At 42.4% G+C, this 12,449-nt stretch overlaps 1 protein-coding gene across 1 annotated transcript in view; it reads left to right on the top strand.

Moving 5' to 3' along the window:
* PKHD1 (PKHD1 ciliary IPT domain containing fibrocystin/polyductin) overlaps positions 1-12,449 on the top strand; it is a 340,735-nt gene that overhangs the window by 308,642 nt on the left and 19,644 nt on the right. The window contains exons 61-63 of the mRNA XM_069974284.1: positions 4,144-4,279; positions 5,434-5,521; positions 9,856-9,963. Coding sequence (XP_069830385.1) covers positions 4,144-4,279; positions 5,434-5,521; positions 9,856-9,963 — 332 coding nt within the window. The remainder of the gene's footprint in view (positions 1-4,143; positions 4,280-5,433; positions 5,522-9,855; positions 9,964-12,449) is intronic.

The following is a 12,449-nucleotide window of genomic DNA, read 5'->3' as shown; positions in this document are numbered from 1 at the left end:
GTAGCTGAAGAAGTTGGATGCAGCCCTAGGGAGTCATGGTCATAGGCAATGTTCAGACTGCGTAAAAGACCTGCCGTTCCGTGACCTGGCTGGGTCACGGAACGGCCAGTCTCTGAAAAGATCATCCCGGCCAGTACTGCAGTTCTGGCCGGATGATCTTTAGCGCCGCAGAGTTCTGATGCTGGCGCATCCGTGCACGCCCGCATCAGAACTCCCCACTGCACACTATGGAGGGTGCGGTCAGAGCCGCTTGCTCCACAGTGTGCACTGACAGGGTTTTCTGCGGCCACTATTTTTCTACGGCGCCGCTAGGGATCCCGGACGGAATGTATACCATGTGTATAAACTCCGAACGGGATCCCTTCAGCCTACAGCACTACGTAAGTTTCATGAAAATCACAGCCGTTGAAACAACAGCCGTGATTTCCACAGAACTTACATAGTGTGAACATAGCCGTAGGCTGTATCGATGTTTTCATGGACTACCTGGGGTGGGATCCAACTTTTTCAGCCACTGGTATTCAAATGCTGAATGGATCTAACCATGCTTGAGTTGGGCTCATGTCTAGTCAGGACCTCTTGTTGGTTATAGACTGATAAAGTGCCCAGCAGCACACTGTCTAACCACAGGAGACTACTCCATTATAGCCTATGGAGCTGTCTCCTGTAATCAGTCAGATAGGGCACTGAGCCATAGAGACAAGTGTGCTGTCGTGGGCTTCACCTGGCCATAACCAAAAATCGAAGGGGGTCACAGCAGTGAGATATTGACCGATTTTATCTTTTGACATGTCAAACATTCATTTAAGTGGCAGTAAAGCTTTAATGCTTCTGGGTCTTAACACAAAATCTATAGCATGGACTTGTGTAATAGTAGACCTTTGGGCCACATTGGGCATATGGTGTAACTCCTAACCAAGGCCCCAATTCTGCTCCAAGACCTGCCGATCTTTGCTACAGCCGACCCACTTCAATGTACACCCCCACTTACGCACTATATTCAGATTACATTCATATATTCTATATACCGATCACTGGATCATATCCATCATCCTATATCGAATCTCATTTCCAAAAATTACAAATTTTGTGATTCCGCCCCTATAAGATGATGAGCCCGGTGAGGAGACATGCCTTTCACAATGTCGACTGTTCAATCATCCTGATTATGCATCCGGTAGCACTTTGCCTGATGGAAATCCTTTAGCTTTCCCCGCTATTTATGACTTTTTAAAAGGCCAGCAGCAATTGATGGATACAATTGCATACAGTGTCTGTAATGCGTCTCGAAGAAAAAGTTACTATAGTGAATCATTACTAGTCCTTTTACAGTTATCCGCTGTTTTATGAGCTCATTGTCTGGGCCTCATTTACAATTTACTCTAATTCATTACATCATAAATGACATCAATTTCCAACCATGGCTTTTGTCTATGGAGTATGGGATGAAGCATTCTGGGTAATGGGCCTGTATGTTCAGATGAGGATGTTAATCTAAAATCAATTTACAAAAAAAAAAAAAGGTTTAAGAACATGGATGTGACTTCCTTTTTGCCTGGAAGTGTTTGGTGCAGAATATTGCTATAGATTTACAGCTACAATAGCATTGTGCCAAGTAATAATGCATAAACTGCTATATAAGTAGGCTGTCCATAAATAGAGCTACAACAAGCAACAAAAATCCACTAACTAAGCACACATCACCATTAAGTGTATACATTACACCAGGGACAAGAGTCCAGAATTATAAGGGTGGTCAGAGATGAGAAGGAAGCCTTGATTAACCTTTTAAGGAATAGTGTGGATAATCTTCAGCAGGCAGACTGCTTGACGACATGGTAAATCTTGTCCCTACTTCAGTTTGCCTGCAATTTGTCCTGATCTAGCTGTTACTAGAGACAAATTTCCCACAGTAACAGACAGAGGACAGCAAATTGCAGAGAGGTTAGATGTCTTTTTCTCAGGGGTAAGGAGTCCTTTTTGGTTAAGGGAATGATATAAAGATATGTTAGGAATCATATGGTAGGAAGTTATTTGTAAAGTCTTATACTGACAGATAAACATGGGTGTTCACTGTACAGTGAGGACAAGATCATGTGGTCCTTCCATACACTTACATTTAATGTTAACCACCATTTGTACTGTTTAGTGTATACATTTTCAGATAAGGGGGGGCACTGTGACGGGAAGACCACATAACACGTATTACATACCCCATTCGTGTGTACAGTGTTTGCTGGCTGGGATTGGGGTGTGCACTCCAAGCTCTATGGGATAGACTCTACAGTACTATTACCGGTAATTACATTGGGTTGGTGAGCCCTTATCTGGACTTAGATCCTGGTCCTTGTCTATATACATTGTAATCCTTGAATGGCTTCTAATACATAGTGGAAAAATAATGGTAGATAAGAGGGGTTATGCCCTTCATCAGGGAGGTACCGAGGGAAGAAAACAACAAGAAAAAAAAAAACGTTTTAGTGAATTAAAAGCTGTGAGCAAGGCAAGTTGGCCGAAACGCGTCAACCAAGTGTTTGTTTTTGTGTGGTCTTTCCTCTGTACCACCCTGACGAAAATAAATGTAAGTAATGTTTTGTATCTATCCAACTCTGTTCCGCGTTCTTCTTTGCATAGTTTGGGAGGAAGGAGTAGGTGAGATGACCGAACCAGTTTGATGATAACCCTCTCTATGTATGTATCTATTCTGTGCTGTCTACATTGATCCTAGGCCTCCTCCACATCCATCCAGACTTTGTGTCATCCATGGCCCTCCTGCAATCGCTGACTGTGAAGCCAATAAAAGTCTATAGAACCCGGACTACAGCTATGGTCCGTTTAAGTCCAGGTCCTATTTTTCCACGGTTCTGTGCATTGGCCCACTGGCTTTAAAATACTGCCAATCACCACATATAACATCAGTGTGCATGGGCCCCTAACCTCATCCGCAAAATCGGAAGGTGGGATAGTCTTACCTGCACCATTACGAGGCAATATACATGGTTTAGCACAGGGCAAGTCCTCCTTCTAGTCCAGGAATGTCCCCGTTCACTAGCAAGCAGAGATCACAAAAGGATGTAAAATTGAATGTACGCCAGTTTTGTGATATAAAACTGTCTACAATTTTTTGCATTTCTTGTTTGCACGAAACTTGGCGACTTTTCACTCTTCGGGCTGACCTCTAATAATCTGCTGCTGCAGACAGGGTTGAGATTTCACATAAAGTCTATTAGATGAACTGAAGCCCACCTAATACGTAATACAGATGAGCCGTATAGCCGTCATATAGGGAGGCGAGGTATTGCACATCTCTTACGTGATCATATGAACACCATATACTTTTCTCCTATAATCTTGATTCATTGGGTCGATTCCTGGTTCTGTTTCTGTCGGCTTTCCTTGCATTAACCTGGATAACTGTATGGGGGGGAGATGTGTGGCAAGGAAGATGCTCATCCCCTCAATGAAGCTTTTACGGAGGAACATTAGGAGTACTTAAATAGAGCATGTAATGTCTGTGCCAGGCAGAGGAAACGGCGGGGTGTAGTATAGCTGAGGCCTAATAACAGCTCGCCCTGGGTGATCTGTAGGTATGTCTGGCTCTGAATGGCACATTCCTGGCACCACCTGGGTAGTGATGTCATTAAGGAGCTGTGCAGGAAGTCGGTCATATTGCCGACCTGTCATGTGGAAAGAAAGCATGCCAAACCAAGACGTATAGCTTTCGATAGCTCAGCAACTCTATCAAGGACTCTCTCTGTACAGAGATTATTCACAATGGGGATCATAATCTAACTTCCCTATGTCAGGCACATACAATGGGGCCAATATGGCTTTATGCTTCAGAACCTTGAGTGAATGTCGTCCTTGGTTGGAATCAAACCTAGAATGCTGCAACTGTAAGGCCACAATGCCACCAGCGAGCCGCCAGCAACACATTGCACAGGGCTTATAGTATCTGTATACAGATACGGGGCACAGACCCCAAGTATTTCTAAGACCTGGATCTTGTCATCAGTTGACCCAGATTCGTGGATTGTTTTACAGTGAACCCTTAGTAGCGTTTTGTCTTTTAGCCTTTATTATCATTAAAAGTGACATTTTAACGCGTGATACGCCTTAGTGACATTAATTCTTTTATTATAGATATAATATTTCCTCGGAAAGCCGCAGCACCGTCTACATGAGGCCACACAGGATCCACATCGCGGTGCAGCCGGTGGGAGGGACGGCCGGAGCGCCACTTCCTGTACAACCTAAAGTTGTCTTCTTGGATATAAAGGTGCTGTTATATAACAACCTTCTATTCACCAACAGGGTGATGAAGCGTATACTGACGGAACCATAGGGGTTTCTTTATTTGAGGTACGGATTTAATTTGATACTCCAGACCTGTATCGAAATATTCAGGCGAAGGCCAGGTGGCTTGTTGGCACCCTTCCCGGCAGGCAAGCCCAACTATTGCACAAGCCCAAGATAGATCCCCTACCTATGGTCCAAGGGCATGTTCCCCAAATTCTTGGTATAGTGTTAAGTCCCTACACTAAATATATAAATATATATATATATATATATATATATATATATATATATATATATAAAGAATGGGATATATATATATATATATATATATATATATATATATATATATAAATATATAGTAGAAAATCACTGTGGCACTCCGAATGTAGTGAAAAAAATACGTGGTTTATTTGGCCACAACCACGGTTGTGGGCAAATAAACCACGTATTTTTTTCACTACATTCGGAGTGCCACAGTGGTTTTATACTTTGTACATTCAAACACCTATGGTCACAAAGGTGTTTACTGATTGGCACCAACAACGTCTTGGACAAAGGAGTGCTGCACCATAAATTACTTTGCTTATATATATATATATATATATATATATATATATATATATATATATATATACTCTTCATTCTCAGCTCCCCTATGGTGCACGGGGAGCTGAGGATGAAGGAAAGTTTCTACCCTTCATCCTTTCCACTAGTTCTGTTATATTAGCAGTTTAATCTCTATGCTAATGAGGGGTTTTAGTGCATTGGAGACGGGACTACCAACCCCAGTGCACCGATCCACCCCTGACCGTCCCACCCCTTCTAATGAATATCAGCAGAGCAGGCCTGATTGGTGCACTGGCGGCAGTAGTCCCTCCCCCATGGCACCAAAGCACCTCATTAGCATAGGGAATACACTACTAAAATGGCGGAGAGTATGAAGGTAAGAAACATCTAACCTTCTGATAGTTTCCCTTTAACTGTGCTATTTAAATCTGGTTTAAATGAGAATATTTGAATTATCAAATATGAATAGAGAACCTATTCCAGGTCCATATATATTCCTGGTGTCTTGAAGGAATAGGACCATCGATGTTCCATCGTATTGATCTTGTTATATGTTCTGTTTATCAGGGAAATCGTGTCGTGAATTTAGGACATTTCTCCAATCCTTGGAAAGTATCTGTCTACCTCAAGGACTCTTCCAGTGCGCCACTAAAAGGTATTATATGTGACCTATATGACCTTATAGGATTCCTGGTATTATAAATGCACATACATAACGTTATTTAGCAACCCAACACTCTCCCACTGACTCTTCTTTATACTTTTTTTATTGGATTATAAAAGTAAAATGTTACATAGGGATGGATCAAGTGAAACTGGGGTCCAAGAAGAGACTATTTTGAGGGGTTGTCTTCTGCTAAACCATAGAAGTATTGAGGTGAGGCCTTAGGCCTTAGAGATTTACTCCAGAATAACTCACAGAGGATTTCTACCTATATCTATAGCATCTCATAAAAACAACATAGATTTACAGTATATACAGGTGCCATAGTGTAATTTAGAATTTAGCTGATACAGCATCAATTATATAACTATAAGTCATGTTTGACAGTCTGGTTGCTAGGGGTTTTATTGGTTAACAACCAGTAAGGTTAATAGACAGCACATCAGTATTAACCAGCCATCTCAAAACACTCAGGTCTACAGCTAGAGGTAGAATTACCATTAAGAACAAAGATGGAATTGGCATTGGTATGTGTTTTGAGGGTCCTTTTTTGGGGTATGTTTTGGAAGGAGAAAAAGAATACACAAGCTAAAGGGTTTACCCTTCCTGTAAGAACAGATGGCCCATCCCCTGGCCACAAGTCCTGTAGCGTCTTCAATGTTTACCTGTCCTGTTCACTTGCACCACTATTACTACTAGTACAGACAAGTGCAAGCAAGCATTGAACAGTGGGTCTACGAGGGTGCCGGACAATCAAATCCATCCATTGTTATAGGCAGGATAACCCCTTTAAATGGTTTGTATCAGAGTGGTGAGGATATGTGTACAGGACTCTTTCCATTTCTGAAAAATATTTACTATGAAGAAGCTATGTAACCTAAAGGTCCTGGACCCAAATGCAAAAAAAATGTCACAGGGTCCCCCATTTACCATGTGCCATGTAAAGCGTTATAAACCGGTGTGATTGGTGCGGATCAGAGTACAGGGGCTACTTCCATTTTTGAAAAGTACTTACTATAAAGGATTATATAAAGCGTAATGAATAAGTGTGATTGTTGTGGGCGCAAATGCAAAATTTGTAACAGGGTCCCCCACTTACCATGTGCCATGTAAAGTGTTATAAACCGGTGTGATTGGTGCGGACCAAAGTACAGGGGCTACTTCCATTTTTGAAAAGTACTTAAAGTGTGATAAATAAGTGTGATTGTTGTGGGCCCAAATGCAAAATTTGTAACAGGGTCCCGCATTTACCATGTATGGTATAAAATACTGGGTCCCCCCATATGTCACACACAGGCCTTTAAACCCATGCTAGTACCAGGGCCTAGATGTGACTACTATTAGTGCCTAGCAAACTTGCCGAAAGTTCAGGCAACGTTCATCCTAACCTGAGTGCTCTGAATTTGACTCCTGGCATCTGGAGAAGTTTGATGTCTCCCTAGATCTGCCAGGAACACATGGCCTATGGCTGTTTCCATGTTTTTCAGTACTCCCTAGGGCGGCATTCAACTTGCCAGGGCCAAATGCTGAGGTTTCGGGTTCGGAGGAATGTTGCCAAACCCAAACTTTTGGCAAGTTTCCTTGACACTAGTGACTATCTCTGTACCCCCTATGCTCCTCTGAATGAGGTTGCATGTAGAAAGGGTCTAGTAAGTGTCCATACAGCCTTACCAGGGTTTTGTACACATAACTTTTTTACAGACCCCCTCCATCGTTCCCTAGGCCAACACAGCGTTCAATATTTCTCCCTTCCTTCTGTATGTATGCTATCTCATAGTCTTTTATGATACAATTGTCCCGTGTAAGAGTTCTTTTTACATCCGCCTGTAATTTCCATCCCCTCCACTTGCTACAATTACACCAGGATAATTGGTTAAAGTATTCGAGGAGGAACCTGTAGAAGAAAAAAAGCTAAATTTATCTTCTCGACTGAAATTTTCCCCAAGGGATGTTTTCTGGGAATCTGTGTTTACTTTCACTACCTGCGCAAAATAAAATGCATAAAAGAAAGAGATACTTTTCCTGCCGGAGCGAGTACGGAGGCAAACCCGAGCGAACCATTAAAGCGCATGAAGCAGAATAAGGCTCCTCGCGTATATACATCAAGAATATAGCGAGCGCATTATTCTTCATATCGGCGGTGCAACGCGCAGCTGTTGGCGCTCCTCACTTGGCATGAATTTTATGGAGACGAGCTCCCGTATTATGACAAAGCTTTAAGAACAGCGAGTGGCATTTAAGGACAATTAGTTAACATGTAAACCATTCTTCAGAACAGAAGCCAAGAGACTTGATGAAGCGGAGTGAAGCCTTAAATTGACTTGCTTCTGTCTTAAATACTATCTTGCATCAAAAAGTCTTCATTAAGACTCTCGCATAGTTATAAAACCCCGAGATTTAGGAGCATGTGTTTGGAAATCTGAAATGGTCTTTTGGGAAGAGCAGAACGTTCCTCCGGGGCTCATAAGCTTGGAATGACAATTTACTATGTATTTGAAATCAACAGTCTGATCTATAAAGCTCTCGCTATGGGTTGTTAAATGCTGGAGGTAGCGGGAGCTGACTGTATGTAATGGCTGTCGGTGCACTGCTTGCTAAAATGATGAGACTGTTATGGGCGACTTGTCCTGAAAACACGGAATAAGCTCGGGAACAGAAAAAAAATACTGATAAATCGGTTTGGGATTCAAATGAGGTTAATGGAAAGATGAAAGATGGGGGTATGTAAGATTATTTATGTAAAAGCGTAAGACATGGGATTTAAACGGGTTGTCTGTTTATTAGAAGGGTCCATTGTCAATAAGGTGTGAGCCAGCAGACTTTCCTACGGTGCCCCCACAGGGGATATAAAGTATTACAAGTTTCCATTTATTTTAATGAACTATTTATGTACTGAGTCCTCCATATAGAGAAATGCTTCCCAGGTTAATCCTTAAAGGGTAAAATTGTGTTTGGGCACAGTCATATTAAATCGGACTCATCCCTTGTTGCCATGCAGCAGGGACAGGGAACCCTCAGCCCTCCAGCTGTTTCAAAACTACAATTACCATCATGCCTGGACAGCTAAAGCTTTGGCTGTTCAGGCCAGATAGGAATTGTAGTTTGGAAATAGCTGGAGGGCTGAAAATTGCCAATCCCTTCCCTAGAGCTAAGTAGTGTTAAAGGGGTTATTCAGCACTACAAAAACATGGCCACTTTCTTCCAGAGACAGCACCGCTCTTGTTTCTAGGTCAGGTGTGGTTTGCAATTAGGTTCTATTCACTTTAATGGATCTGAGTAGAAAAAAACCTACACCCAAACTGGAGTCAAGAGCGGTGCTGTCTGTGATGAAAGTGGACGTGTTTTTGTGTTGGATAACCCCTTTAAATGCATATGGCAGACAGGTCTTTCCATCCATTCATAGAGGTAAAGGGGTGGTACACTATTAAAATACATGGCTGCTTTCTTCTAGAAACAGTGCCACATCTATTACATTAGAATGTAATACTGCGGGAACTATTTATGCTTTTTCCAACCCTATACAAACATTACACAGTGAAAATGCAGATAGATAAAACAAAACTCTCAACACTTTCTCCCTTAATCTCCTCTATTTCCTGTTTTGAATATAATAAATGTTCTCTATGAGTGCCAGGAGATTAGCTACTTTTCCTCCTCCTCCTCCTCCTCCTCCTCCTCCTCCTCCTCCTCCTCGCAATCCTATGTCTGGCTGGAAAACAACTGGCTTCAGCAGGATCCTCCCCCTCTGCCCTTTAGGACAAAAAGGATTGATAAGCTCCACCCTCTAGCTAAGCTCCTCCCCTGGGCTGTTCAAAATAAAATAAAACAGATCTATATGATTTCTATGAGAATTTATAGCAAAAAAAAAGTAGTAAAACTGTGGGGCAAATATATATTCTATATTCTGACATACATTACATGCTACTCCTACCCCTGATATTCTCCATGATGTCCAAACAAGGCCAATGGATAGCCTTCTATTTACAGGTCAGTTCGCCCTTGAAATCCTAACCCACAGACCATAGACCAGGGATGAGGAACCTTTGTCCCTCCAGCTGTCACAAACCCCATTATACCTGGACAGCCAAAGGCTGTCCAGGCATGATGGGTATTGTAGTTTTTCCATAGCTGGGGGGATAAAGGTTCCCTAACCTTTAGTAAACATGAAAACACAAAATTAGTAAAATGTAAATTTACAATGTAGAATTTCAAGTAATATAAAGAATTCACTTGACCTTTATTCTTTGATGGAAGACGCAATGAGCAACCACACTGTGGGTTCACATACTACATGTTCCTTGAGCTGTTTCCTTCTTCCCTTACAGGGAGCACTACGGTACTAATAGAGGATGGATGGGGAAACTTTTCTAACTTGGCTGTCTCAAGTTCCGGATCAAACTGGTGCTTAATATTCAATGTTACATCACCTGCAGGTATTTATCTGCTCTCTCTTGTTACCATTTTCTGTGTCTTGCGCCCGGTGATATCTGGAGATATGGAGCCTTGTGGGCGCCTCTAGGAGGAATATATTAATATATTTATTGTGTGAAACCTCAACAGCAAACTAGTCACAAAAGAGGCTTCTGGAAAAAAAATACTCATATTCTATTCCTTTGTTCTTTGTGCTGATTGTTGTAATTTATTTTAATTGAGTTTTACTATGTCACCTGAATACAGGATACAATGAATAATTATATATGACGATAGATAGATAGATAGATAGATAGATAGGAGATAGATAATTATGGAGTTAATATTCTACAGTACTCTGATCTCATCCAAAAATTCAGATTTTGTTTATTTTATCACAGCAAAACGTGTAGCACACAGACAAAAAAACCCACTGAATCATAATTTTCAAGCAAAAATAACAAGTAACATAATAATAAGTGTGACACATCAAAGCATAACAGGCCTGAACTGCCCATCTGGCAAGTCGGCAAATGCCAGATGGGCCGTAGTGCTAATTGGCCCAGTCCATAAACAGCTTGGTCCGGTATTACCCCAGCACAGTACCCTCCCTGCACTTCACAACATAGTAAGACACTGGTTATAGAAACTGTATAGTTCAGACAGCATCATGCAGATGAGACAGATTTCAGATTGAAGTTCTGTATCCAGCCAGCCCTTCATCTACTAGTTCCCAGCAGACCCAATCTCCACATGGTTGCTGCAGGTCTGACCTTGATGTAAAAGAAGACTCCTTATCAGTTCTGGTCAAGGAAGGGGTGACAATCAGAAGAGCTGGGACCCGCCCCAGCCCTCTAAAACGAACCCTCCCGGCACCTAGCCCAGCCAAGGCCTGCCCCGCCCCCTAACGCGGACCCGCCTGGTGCTCCTCCAAGCCCAGACCTGTCCCAGCCCCCTAATGTGGATCCTCCCGGCGCCCTTCCCTGCCCACGAACCCTCCTCCAAGCCCAGACCGGCCCCAGCCCCCTAATGTGGATCCTACCGGTGCCCTTCCCTGCCCACGAACCCTCCTCCAAGCCCAGACCGGCCCCAGCCCCCTAATGTGGATCCTACCGGTGCCCTTCCCTGCCCAGGCCCTCCCCAGCACCCTAACCCGGACACTGCCGCCACCCTTGCCAATATTGTCCCTCAGAAACCACAAGACACCAGAAGACTTGTTTACAGCTCCACTGATTGTGGCCGTTGGTCGTCAGCCTCACCAGCACATTCAAATCATAACATTCCGTGATTCGACAATGACTTTTTTTTAAACTGAAGTAGCTTTATTAACAACCAGTTGTTTTTGACTTCTATACAATGTGCTGTGCAGCAGCTCCAGCTAAGAAGCAGCACACCATATATTATTACACATCCCATATACAGCACAACAGTATAACACATGTACCTCTACACTATACATCATACCACATGTTATACAGTTACCAAGATTTGCTTCTTTTTTTTTTTCAGGGACACTTCGGCGTTAAGCTGTCATGTTTTTTAATAGATTTGTTGGGTCCATGGTGTTTTTTCACAATGCAGCATACTGTAGGTATAGTATATTGCAGAAGCTTATTTTCTATTTATAAGCCTATGGACCGATGAGCCGTCCACAGAATACTTCTATCAGTCTCTGGTCGGTAGGGTAGGCCATAGGCTGTATTCATATTTTCCAGGACTCCCTAAGGCTGCATCCAACTGGTATTCAAATGCCAAGCGATCGCATTCGAGCATGCTCAAGTCGCACTCATCTCTAGTAGCGACCTGTAACCTTAGCTCAGCTCCCATGTAAGTGAACAGGAGCTGATCAGTGATCGATGACCTATCCCGTGGATAGCTTATCAGTCAATTTTGACAGAAACACCCCATTAAAATACTGTAAAAATACTAAATAAAAAATTATTTAGGGGTGGTCACACGTTGTGAGAATAAATAGAGCTGCAAGTCATGCACCAACCCGTGGCTCCATTGATAAAAAAGGAGCCTAGGTGCCAATCTAGAGATCCTGTGGATAGGGAACAAGTAAGGTTAAATCTGAAAACACTTTTAACCCCTTAAGGACCGGGCAAATTTCCATTTTTGCACTTTCGTTTTTTTCCTACTTGTGTATATAAAGCCATAGCACTTGCATTTTCTCACCTAGAAACCCACATGAGCCCTTATTTTTTGCTCCACTAATTGTACTTTGCAATGACAGGCTAAATGCATAAAGTACACTGCAAAACCAGAAAAAAAATAAATGTGTGGTGAAATTGAAAAAAAAAATTATTTTTTTTTAATTTGGGGAAGCGATCTGACAGCGGTCTTTTACTTGGAAATCTTCGCCTAGCCCCGGACACCCCACAGAACCTTTTGGATCGGCACAAAAAGCTTGCAAAATTAAGAAATCACCACTACGTACGGGACCGCATGTAACGCTACGGGCGTAAGTTACGGCATTTCTGTCCCGAAACAATGGTCTGGTTCATTT

The sequence above is a fragment of the Dendropsophus ebraccatus genome, chromosome 6 (genome assembly GCF_027789765.1).
Source record: "Dendropsophus ebraccatus isolate aDenEbr1 chromosome 6, aDenEbr1.pat, whole genome shotgun sequence".
Taxonomy (NCBI): Eukaryota; Metazoa; Chordata; class Amphibia; order Anura; family Hylidae; genus Dendropsophus; species Dendropsophus ebraccatus.
Note: the sequence above shows the minus strand (reverse complement) of the source record. Positions and strands in the feature narration are given on the sequence as shown.